Genomic DNA, 12,523 nt, shown 5'->3' on the forward strand with positions numbered 1-12,523 from the left:
CATTTTTTCATGATAAAAAATTGCACAAAACATCTAGATAGATACATTTCTCCTAAAATAAGTGTTTTTCTGTGAAGTGCTGAAAGCAATGAACAAATCCTTGTTTCTTAATAGAAATTTTCTAGTCAGTCATTCATGGCAATTCACACCTGCAGTTTCGTACCAGGTACGATTTTTTGCACAAAAAATGTGGTCAGTGTTCCAAATAAAATAGGCCCCTTCAGCAACTAAGTATGGATCTCTTGGGTTTGTTGCTAGAAGAGAATTTTGTGCTTTTTACATAGTGGGCAAATGGGGCAAATAGTTGCTCAGATATGAGTCTGAGTTATGTGTGCTGTGTCCATACTTTTCTCCAGTTCTTCATGTTTAGAGACAATAATGCTTTCACAAAAGAGGAAGTAATTTCCCCCTAATTCCCGTATTAAAATATTACCAGCTGCCTATTTGTGCCTCCACTTCCCTTCCCTTGTCTCTCGGGGGAGTGGTCAGGCCTTCTCTCTTCTGCCTCAGTGTGCATGGATTTGCATGTGGCAGTGGCCTCCAAGTGCAGGTTGTGAGCTTGGAGCTGCTCTATGAGGTTTGAGCTGAAACGCCCCTGGATACCTATCCATGCTATGCTTTGCCTGCACCTTGCAGGGATAGGCCTGTAAGGGATGTGAAACCAGAATATCCTCCTTTCACAGGGGGTGTTGGTGATCCTTTGCCACGTTCTCTTGCCATTCAGATTAGCACTGCTCTGCTGAAGTTTGTTCAGCACTGGTCTCTCTAACATGGCCAGAGGGGAGGTCCTGGGGAAGCATAACCAGGAGGGCATTTAGTCCAGTTTCTATTCAGTGTAATTCATACAGTATAGTACACCAAAAAGAACTTGTGCTGCTAACTGGAAGAGATACTGGTGTTGCTAAGGGAAGAATTGCCAGCTACTGTATTAGAAAACTACTCTTTTAAAGAGGATGAGAGTACGATTGCTCTTTTGGAGCACTTGAAGGTGAATTAAATGTAGTTGAGGCTTGACTAGTGTCAGGTTGGTTTCTTTAATATATAGTTCAGTGTTGTTGTATACTATCTTCTGGTCAGTTTATCAAGTATAGTAATAATTGAGATATCAAATGCAGAATCATAAAATAGACTGTTATCTGTGTGCAGTTTTGATGTAGGGGTAGACCACATGTGATTTGTAAAGCTTTAAGATTGTCATTTGAACAAAACTCAAATGCCTATATCCCCAGCCCATCATAAGCCTCATGCATACAGCCCTGTGCAAGCAAGCAAGCAAGAAAAAAACAGACCCAAGAGAGATAAAGAATTGATGGAGGAAGGAAGAAAAAAGGAAAATAAGAAAAAAAACACAGAATTTTTTTTTTTTGTCCTGGGGCAAATAATTTTGGCATCATTGCTCTAGTAGTCCTTAAGATGAAGATGAGATGGCCTTTGAATTGAAAAGGGTATGTCTATTGCAAACAAGCTGAGTACAGGTTGTTCTGGGTATGTGTTTTTCCCCCATGTGTATGAGCAGAGATGGCACAGCAGAGCAGAATTACTAATAATCAAGTGTTCAAACTGTTCATCAGAAAACAAACAAAATGCAATTATTTCTAGGTACTTTAATGTCTAAGCACAATCCAATTTTATGTGTTTTGTTTTCAGCTAAAGAAGCAATTTCCCACCATGAACCTGAAGATTCCAGCTAAAAGAATATTTGGAGATAATTTTGATCCTGGTATGTCATCATCTTGTTATTCATTTTGTCAGTTTCTTTATATGAAAATTGATCTATTCCAGCCTACAAAAAGCTATCTTAGATGAGTTTTGCAGCATTCCTCAAAACAGTGACTAAACCAAAGTTTAGTCATGCTTCAGTCAAGAGCAGGAACTAGTGTGGGTAGGTGTTTTACCTTGTGATAGTGAACAAAGCATTGCTTGGTTGCCCAGTGCCTCTCTTGCACTGAAGGCTATAGCTCCACCCAACCCTCCCATATTCAGGATTGTGAGAGATTCTGAACTGTCAGGTGTGATCTCTCTCCTATAAAAGCAAAAGCCGAACCCCAGACTCTTCTTAAGTGTTATGTGTAGTCCATTTTAAACTTTCTTTGTGTGACTTACCCCACAACCATCTCTGAAAAATGAAATAACTCAAGGATTTATCTTTGAGGACTTGTGAACTCTCTATCTAAATGTGCTTCCTTGTACAGTTTAGGTGAAAATGAACTTCTTCTGTAAGTGGAACAACAGGAAGCCTGTCTGATGTGAACATGTTGTGCTCCAGGCCCTCATTTAGCTTGCTCTGTACACAGCAAAATACTAATGAAAGTCACTTGCAAAGTGTGTTGAATTAACCTAGGTGGCACCACGGATAAGTAACTAAAAACACAAATGGGAAGGCCAGGCCATTGCTCTGTGTGTCTGTACTATTCATTCAAGCCGTTTTTACTTCAGGGTTTTCCTGATGCCCTTTGGATCCCTGTCACCCTCCCTTGGCTTGCTGCTGTGATCAGTTTGTAGTTTCATCTCTTCCTGCACCTGTTTCAATAGTTTCATTTTCTCCTTTGCTGAGGAACAAATGGATCCAAAGCTGTTGAACTCTTCGGATGTGTAGGTTTAGATTTTTTAAAGTTTTTACAAACCAACCTAGTTTTTAGCAGTTACAGTTAATCATCTGGATCCTGCTGTGAAATTCTGTTTTATTTTTTATTAAAATAATCAAATACAAGTATCCAGGCTCTGATGTTCTCTTCTGATAAAGATGTAAATGATTGCCAAAAGTTCTACATGTATTTTGTCTACAGGGACTTTTTGTTTAGTTCTGGTTCCTTTTCTCTGACCTTGGGATTCTCAGAGCTGGCTGAAGACCAGAGAATGTAATGCAGTCTGGTTTGCTGTACAGGCAAATATGCAGGTGGATTTCTTGGAACCAGATTTAGGAAACTGGAGTTTTAATGGGGGAAAAAACCTCAACTAAAACTTTATTAAAATTATATATGTAAAACAAAGTCCTCAAACTTGTTTTAAATTTCCGTGAACTGCACTGAAATCCTTGAAGCATGACAAACTAAATAGTTCTCAAGATGCTTCTTGCTGGGAGGTAGGGTGGAGATGGAGCCATGATGCTTATGTAAATAATTCTTTTTCTTAACACTGATTTATTGAAGCTTTGATGTAATGTTTCTGCTGGCTCCTGAAACAAGTTACATATTTTACAAATATTGAAAAGGTATTTTACTTCTGTAATCCATCCACAGGTATGGAGCATTGTACTACTGCATTGAAATGCGGCAGAGTGAGACGTTTACATCCCTTTACCCAAAACTTACCAAAAATACTGTCATTTAAATTGCCATTTAAATGCTCCATTTTTATTGGCACTTAGGTTATTTCAAAATTAATCTTGTTTTAACTTGAAAAAATGAAACAGAAACCAGTGAGAATACAGAACCTGCAAATTTCAGATGTTACAGCTGTTTTATCTTCACCAGCATGGATAGCTGTGTAGGCTTAGAGTGACTGAAGACACTGTACATCTGCCACACTGAAACTGCTGATGTTGGTGACTCCCATAATATCTGTATGCAAATTACCTTCCTGTTAGTTGTCAGTAATTTGAGATTATTAAGTACCCTAGGAAGGGTTCAGGGATTATATCCCTGGAACAATATGGATGTTTTTCTTAATATTTTAAATACAGCTATTAATGAAAACTTAATTTTAACTTCATATTTTAATAATTGTCAGTAATCTGTGTATGACAGTCATTGGAATGCCTTAAAAGTTAATACATGAGTTAAATACTCTTTTTCCATATGAGTTGTTGTTGATATGAGTATTGAAAGATAAGATTTTTCCATTTTACACTTTATTTTATGTTAAAACTCTCTGTTCTAAATCCTTTGTGTATCTTTCCATGTTGTACAGAACAGTTACGTGTCTTAAGCTTTAGATAAGGCAAGGGATTCTGAGGATTATCTTTTTTAATGTTGGAGATGATGTCCAAAATCTAAAGGAAGGTATTTTATTTTGTTATCTTTATGGCTGTATCTGAGTGCCTGCCAACAGGATGAATTGTGTTATTTTCCCACTGCCATATATATATTATGGAAATATGCTGCTTGGTGGGACTGTTCATGTAAAGACTTGTGCAACTGATGTCAAGTTTTGCCTGTGGGTTCTTGGGGGTTTTGTTGTTGTGGAATCAGGTCCTGAAGGGCTCACCCACACAACAAAGGCTGCACAGGTTAGCCCGCTGTGGTTACACACTGTTCTTGAAGCACAAGGTGGCACTTCTAATCCACCCGGCTTTCAACATTTTTAACATCTGTAGTGTTACAGAGAAACTGAAATTTGTTCTCTCAGCTCAGTTCGGTGTTTTAAGCTTGCAATTTTCATACATAGAACCAATACCATTCTCAATCAGTCATGGGGCAGTCTCCTTTTAACTTACTTTAAATCCTAAAAAACCTGAATAAGAAAATAAGTCTTTCTCACAAGTTGACTGATGATTCTAACAAATCTGTTTTTTTCAGATTTTATTAAACAGAGAAGAGCAGGACTGAATGAATTCATTCAAAATTTAGTTAGACAGCCAGAGCTATGCAACCAGTAAGTAGTTTCATTTCTGTTTTATAAGGGCTGTTGAAAAGACATGAGATGAAAAGACATGTTTAATACAAAATTTCAAATTAAGTATTTAACCAGAAAATGTATTTCACCTGTTCAGAACTCTTCAGTATAAAAAAAAATAAACTTTATATGGCCATCCATTCAGGAAAAATCTGCAGACTGAATAATATAAAAGTGTTTTTGTTCTGTGAAAGCCAACCTACAAATTTGCAGGCAATTAACTGATATTAATTCCAGGGGTGCAGATTCCACTGTAAACTGTTGCTGTAGGGCAGGTGTTTGTTTTGCCAGTGGCTGTACTGTTTGAGGGCCGTGCTGTCGCTTGCTGCTGCATTGCTGGCAGTCAGTCACTGCCTGCATCCTTTGTTTTTGTTAGAGCAGCTCACGTGTGCTCTGGAACTCGTTTGAGGCATGATAACCAGGTGGCTTAATTAGCTTGCTGAGATGGTTTGGGATAACCAAGCTGAGCTGCCTAAAGGAAATGATGAATAAGCTTGTTACCTAAAGTGTTCCCAGCAGAAGAACTGCAGATGTGTTCACCACCACCAGTGGTGAATGGGAGGTGGTGTTAGGACAGAGTCAGCTTCAGCTAAGTCTAGAGAACAGCACTCTGTGTGTGAACTCATCGTGGGGCAAATGGGTGCCTTCTTTCAGTTGAAAGCTGTAATCAGTTTAAACTAAATCCATGCAGCTTTCTGTGTTGCTTGAACTGGTAAAATGGTAAAGCTCTATGCTTGGCTTTAGTGTTGAGTAAATGTCTTTAATACATACACTTTGTTTAATTAGCCTATTTGTACAGCCTGTGAAATTGCCCATTTCCCACAGGAAAAAAGTAACTCTAACAGAATATCGCTGCAGTTCACAGCATGCAACTATTTAATGTCCTGTCAGCCTGGAATACGTTCTTCCTTTCCTTTTTAAATAAAAAAAAAGGAGCATTTTATATATACTTGTTTTTTGATTGGTGGAAAAAAATTAGTAACAGTCTTTACCAAAGGATACTTTTCCACCAGAACAAATACTGTGAGGTTTGTGGGCTTGGTGCTGTTCTTTGGGAAATAATAAAAAGCATTTTAGTATGATAAATTATTGAAAACTAATCTGTTTTGTTTCATTAGGAAAGGATACTGGTTTATTTAGGCCAATCTCCTCCTCTGTTTGGTTGTCAGTATGTCCAATTATCAAATATTTTTGTTTCAAAACATACTATATTTGTTCTCCAAAGGTAAATGGTGGTTTTTTGTTATGGACAGCAGAAATGTTGTGCTAAAAAAAAGGCATCAAACCTCAAATCCACCTGCCTCCTTAAATTTTTACGAGCTTTTAAAATTGTTTTATGCTCGAATGTAACTGTAGAAGAATCAATGTTCTTTAATATGGCACTTGGCTTGCCTGCTTCTTTAAACTGACTTAAACCAGGGTTAAGACACAGGTGTGATAGTGTTTGGTGCTGTTGAAAGTGTAGTCAGTAACAAGCTTATTAAACACAGTTCTACAATAAAAACAATGAATAGACACCAAAGTTTGTGCTGTTCTCCACCCCACACTTGAAGAAACAGTGAACTTAGCAGGAGGAAAAGCCTTTAATTCACAATTTAGTGGAAAAGCATTTAATTTTGTAGTAATTTGTATGTTGTTTCTCTTTTAATCGCTACAAGGTGATTGTTTTTGTGATGTTAGCTTTTACTTTTTGCAGTGTTACATTGCAACAAATCATATCAATAATTATGTAATCTGTCACCTTTTCTGTGTGCCAGTGAATGTTGTTGGAGAAAAAAATACCAAATCTTTGATCTTGGTGGTTGGGATTTTTTGTAAAATCTGATGGAAGGTACTCAAGGAATATGTGATGACTGAGTCTTCACAGATAGTCCATCCTTGCTTTCTTAGACTGTTTTGCTTTAATGTGCTAATTAAATTTGGTACTAGGTGAAACAACTTATGTAAAGTTAGTGATGTACAAGGAGGACTTAGTGGGTTATGCATTCTCACAGAACCATTAGGAAATCCACCTTCCACTGCATCTTTTAAGCATTAAAACCACTATCAACATGTCATATATTTTAAGTCCTGCTTAGGAAAATTGTTTCACTAAAAGCTTAAGGATGATTCAGCGTGTTCTCATTTCTGTATGGAAGGCACCTGAACATCTGAAGTGAAAAGCACAAATGTCAGATTCAGTGTGTCCAAGATGGTAATATTTATATTATTCTTCAAAACATGCAGCACTGTCTTCTTTTCCTTCAGTGAACTTTTTTCTTGGGTATGGCACATTTCTTGAATATTGTATCAAAGCCAAACCTTCATGCTCAATAAAAAATCAAAGAAAAACCTATAGTGTGTTGGAGTGATTAAAGAGACCCTGGGACACTTGATAAGGATTTTCCTGCAGTCGCTGTCAGGTGGAATACAGGGTGAGATTACTGGCTTAGTCCAAATTGGGAATTAAGTGGGCTAGCTTCAAGCTGCATTTCCTCAGCAAACTTACTGTGAGAGACAACTTGCTGTCACAGGTAGAGTGCAGGTGTTCGAAGGAAAAGTGGCAGAAGGGATAGAGATCTGATAATGTGTCCCACTTGCTGACTGATGTTCTTAATAAGAGCTGGGAGTTGTTTTCCTAGTGAGCACTGTGAGCCTCCCTAAAACACTGCACAACTCCTGAAAGTGGGCTGCTCACCCCCTCAAATGTAGGCCTTCACTGAAGTATTAATGCATTTAATTGCTGTCTATCAGAACATGTCCAAAGAAAACCTTTTTGAAAAACTGTATAATAGAGGATGCATTAAAGATATAATGCAGTTATTTTTAAATAGTCCAAAGTAGCTCCTTTATGAGAATGAGAACATTTGCATAACACTTAAAGAACTCAAGGATGACAATACTCTGCAACCTGTGGGGAAATGAGTTATCAGTTCTGTAAGTGAGAAGCAGGGTCTGAATGTGTTCTGTAGAAGAAAATCAGTCACTATTTTTTTCTGATTTCAAAATCTGATTAATATAAAAGTGAATGTGAAACCCTTGAATTGTAGGGTCTTGCAGTCCGTGTTGGGGAAAGCAAACCTTGCATTACATTATTGTCCTCTTTTAAAGTGTTACTGTACTTTACTGTATTATGGCTTTTTGAACCTTTGCTTTCTGTAAGAAAGACATGGGTCCAGGTTTACTTTTTAAGAAAACATGGCAAGAAGAGGGGGGAGCTAGGCACCATTATTTAAATAAACTGTGTCTTAAATGTTACATTTCTGTCACTGGCTATTAATTTTACAATTTTGCCTTGAAGTTTGTGTGACTTTTTGGATTTGTTCATATTTCTCTGACTGTGTCTTAAATGTTACATTTCTGTCACTGGCTATTAATTTTACAATTTTGCCTTGAAGTTTGTGTGACTTTTTGGATTTGTTCATATTTCTCTGTGTGCCCAAAATTTTTGTGCGGTATTATATTGTTTTTGTAGGAAGACTAATGCAGAACAAGTATTACATAAGCAGCTGTATTTAAGCAGAGCTTGACACCCTTTTGTGTATTCAGAGATAATCCATAAAATAAATTTATTCAGTCAATCATAAAAATCCAGACAAAACCAACTTTTGCTGGTAGTATGGGTACAATATATATTGAGCTTTTTAAATGGTTTTCTCATTCCTTTTAATTTCATAGGTGAGGTTATTTTAGGAATAGTTTCCATGTATTCTAAAACACACTGAGTTAATCCATGTGAGCTAAAACAGCATAGGAATCCTATCAATCTGTATAGCATTGTGCATTACCTGCTGCAATCTTGCCTAAGAAATTGGTACATTAAACTTTTTATTTTTAATCAGTAGTTCTTTGCAATGCTTTTAGAATTGCCAGTGTGAACAGTGTAACATCAATCAGTTATGATTCTGGCTATTGTGGATTGTGGAGATTGTGGAATACCCTGCAACAGTACAGCAGCCTTTTCCTGTGAATTGATATTTTTATGTTTTTCCTGCTGTGAATTCAGTCATGGATAAAGTTACTGTAGTAACTATTTGAGATGTATTACAACATGCTCTATTTAATCAGCCAGTTTTCCAGAATAATTCATGCTGAAAGGTAATTAAGGTTTGTTTCTGTTCTGTCTAGTGAAAAGCATTAACCATAACTTTTTTTTCTTGATTTTGTGATATCCAAACGTTCTGAAACTTAAATTGTTGCATCATGACCCAGAATTACCACAATGTTCAAACCACTGTGATTTTTGTCTTCCTGGCCTCAGGATGCAAGACAAATGCTGAAATAGATCAGAATTTGGAGTTCTTATAAAATGGGAAGAATTAAACTGAAATGATGGTGGGAAATTATGTGAACAGTCTTGTTGCTGTGCTTTAAACCTGAAAGGCTGAAGGAACTGAAACATATTTCAAATAGGACTTAGGAATACAGAATGTAAGTGATGAAGACTGGGAGCCTCAGTTAGCATAGGTATGAGGTAGGTTCAGTAGTGCTGACAGGAAATTAAGGGAGCTGGAGAAGTGTCAGAAACAGCTCATCTCTTACTTCTGATCCTCATTGATCAGAGGTGTGGAGAGTGAATGGATTGAAAATAGCAAGTACATCGGTTTCTTACATAAAACTACCCTATTTTATATATTCTAGGGACAGATTAAAAGAGCAGCTCCATAGTAAGTTAGTGCTTTTCTTGTACTGAATGGCTCATGTGGAGTTTCCTATCAGTGACTGTCCTGAGTCCTTCTCAAAGAACTTTGTCTCTGAAATGTAGGTAAGATTTCTTTCCTCGATAAGAAGGTTGCCTTTTAGTGAGCTGAATGAACTTGAAAGATTCAAATCATCACTTGAAGTGGTTTATAGACTATATGTGATAGCCATTTTTTAGGAATTAATTTTGCCTCAGTTGTATTACATTATTCTTTACTTGCACTGTGCTGTGGTTCTGAAAGATGTTACATTCTTTTGAACTGTCAATCAAGCCTTTCTGGAAGCAGGTTCTTGGAATTTTCTTACTTTCCCACTTTTCTCTCAGTCCTTGTCCCCCAACTCCACCAAGACAGAGCTTGAAACTGCTGCTGAAGATAAAATGCATCTCCTTAGGCACTGTGGGAAGCCAGTCGACTCTCTTGCTAATTCCTGAAACATTTGTGTCCTGCAGCTGACTGGAAGGATTTCTTAACGCTGTTTTGACAGTCCCCAGCCAGAAGGAATTCTGAATACAAGATCACCATCTTCTGCTTTAAAATGAATGGGGACAGGAACATTAGTGCTGTGTATCTCTTGGAACTTGTGTCTTTCCTTGGGATACAGATGATGTATTTCATTTGCTATTGTATTTGACAATTAAATTTAGAAAGCAAAAATTTTAATTCTTCCGTTTTTTGGAAGAAAGTTGGTTTCTTGGTGGTTGCTAGCCAGTTAGAATTCATGCTTGCTTCTGATAATTATCTTTAAATGCAGTTCTGCAGTGTTTCCTTCTGAAATCCTCACATACATATACTTTAACATGTCAGGTTTCTGCAAGTGAAAAGTTTTGTGCTGCCTATAACACACTTGGCAGTTGAATTATGTTGCTATGAAAGAAAGTATTGCTTGTACACAGTCCTTAATTACCAGAACTTAAATATAAAGCTCTGTAACGAGTAACTCCACTATATGCTGCTGTCCAGTCCTGTGCTCTGTTTATGGCTGAAAATCATGCAGATTATTGGTGTGCTAATGAAGTTAACTGTGTTTCTAGCCCAGATGTCAGAGCCTTTCTTCAGATGGATAACCCAAAACACCAGTCGGATCCATCTGAAGATGAAGATGAAAGGAGCAGTCGGAAGGTAATAACACAGAAGTAGAACAGTCTTCTAAATTTTAGCTACTTGAGGGCAATCTTCTTTTGTATATTATTTACTGAAAACTACTGGTAGGTTTTGCAATAAATCCCCTTCCTTCTCTTTTTAAACAACTCAGTTCCACTGTGGGCTGTAAGCTATTTTTCTGTCAGCTGTGAACTTCAGAGAGGAGTAAAAGTGATTGCTGGCTTTGTCTTGCTTATTTCCCCCTTCCTATATGGGTTAAAGAAACACAACTTTAGTCATAGCTTAGCTGTCATCATTTCTGCACTCTGTTCAAAGTCTCTTGCTAAGAACATCTGGCAAGGAGCAGGGGAGATTGAATGTTTAATTGTCTTTTTGTTTGCTTGTGTGTTCTTTTTTAAAGATGGGGAGAAACAGAATTCTCTCAGGGGAAAAAATGCAGTCTTTCTAAAAGTCACTTAGGAGTAAGGATAGATTTGATTTCATTTCACATGTAACACTGTGTGAGGTCTGAAGTTTCTTTTGTCACAAAAATCCACTATATAGCTGGATGGATTATCTGAAAATTAGTTTACAACCTCCAGAAACAGGGCTGTTTGAAAAAAGGAGCATGTCTAGGAAGGCAGAAGTGCCATATTTAAGCTTGTCTTCTCTATTACTTACTACTTGGCATAATGGTGTGATACTAATTCTTCTCTTCTTATTCAGCCCCTGTTAAAGATGTAAGAGTTGTTTCAGTTTGTGTGTGATCCACGGGAGATTTAGTGTGTTCTGGAAGTTTGATTTCCAAAGTCACTAGTTTAAAATACCAGTTTCCTCCTCCTTTGAAAGGTATTTTAAGTAATGTGGAATGATAAAAACCGTCTGTGGAAAATTAATGACGTGTCATGCCACAACAAATTCCAAAATAGGAAGAGAGCTACTGCATAATGGCCTGGACCCCATATTTTTGGTGGAAAATTCACTCTATAGTTGCTGTAAATGATGAAGCCAAACAACAAGGAACAAAAAAAAGCCTGAAAAACAAGTCTTTTTTACAATAGCTCTTTTAAAACTGTCCTGTACCACTGTCTCATTTCAGTGAGTAGTGGCATTCAGTACTGCTGTCAGGCCATTCTCCACTTCTGGAGTACTGGTTTGTGCTGCCTGACAGCCTGTCCCCAGGTAACTTGTATTTGAGTGCGGTTTATTCTTCTGTGTTAAATTCCAGAATCACAATGAGAGTACAGATACTGCTTTTCTAAATCAAAAACAAAATGGAGAAAATTACCTAAATGACAGTGGCTTCCTCTGCTCCCTTTAATTTACAAATTTTGCCTGGGTGTGTACCGGTAAGATTAATGGAATTCCAGGAATTGAGTTATTTAACCTTAATGTCAGGATAGAAAAGGTTGGTAATGTTTTTCTTGGGGTTGGAAGAATGTTCACTTTTGTGTTTTTAAAAGCACTGTGTCTTTCAGTAAGTACTCTTATATGAACAGTGTGGGTTTAAAATTAATTATTAGTAAGAACTTGGAGAATTTGGAATAAAAGGCAGAAAATATATTCATAAGGCAAGTACAAAAAAGGTTTAAGTTCTGAATGAGGAACAAGTTGTTTATTGACATACTCTTCAATTTTTATTTCTGATCTTTTCCTCTCTGTCTGGACACAAATATTTTATTACCTTCATCCTTGAACAGGATGTGTGTAGAAAGAATTTGTGACAAGGTGATGATGGCCTGGTATTTCAGTTCCCAACCTGGATGTTAGATCTCTTTAAAATTCTAAGGTAACAAATGTAAAAGTATGGATTGAGCATATTAGTAGAGTATTTTGAAATCAGTATTGGTTGAAAGATAAGAGAGAAGTTAAGAAAAAGAGTTACAAGTAAACCTCTTTGTTTCTCCCAACAGTTAAACTCTACCTCACAGAATATCAACCTTGGACCATCTGGAAATCCTCAGTAAGTTTCAATTAAATTGAATTAAACGTAATTCAATGTAATGTAAATTTTTAAATTTAATTAAAAGGGATTAAAATTAATTGTAAAACCCAAAAAGTTAGACTGACCTTGGGAGTGGTCCCACAGCTTCTGAAAACAAGTTTGGTTTACTGCATGGCAAAGGAGCAGCTTGCCTTGTTGGTGC

General features: G+C 37.0%; 1 protein-coding gene across 2 annotated transcripts in view; it reads left to right on the forward strand.

Annotated features, from left to right (window-relative positions):
- Window positions 1–12,523, forward strand: part of LOC309573498 (serine/threonine-protein kinase Sgk3) — a 55,629-nt gene that overhangs the window by 34,542 nt on the left and 8,564 nt on the right. For both annotated transcript variants that reach the window (XM_082282508.1, XM_082282507.1), the window contains exons 4-7: window positions 1,648–1,720; window positions 4,518–4,593; window positions 10,328–10,415; window positions 12,290–12,339. In XM_082282508.1, coding sequence (XP_082138634.1) covers window positions 1,648–1,720; window positions 4,518–4,593; window positions 10,328–10,415; window positions 12,290–12,339 — 287 coding nt within the window. The remainder of the gene's footprint in view (window positions 1–1,647; window positions 1,721–4,517; window positions 4,594–10,327; window positions 10,416–12,289; window positions 12,340–12,523) is intronic.

This window comes from Coloeus monedula (assembly GCF_965178545.1).
Source record: "Coloeus monedula genome assembly, chromosome: 1".
In the NCBI taxonomy this organism is placed as follows: Eukaryota; Metazoa; Chordata; class Aves; order Passeriformes; family Corvidae; genus Coloeus; species Coloeus monedula.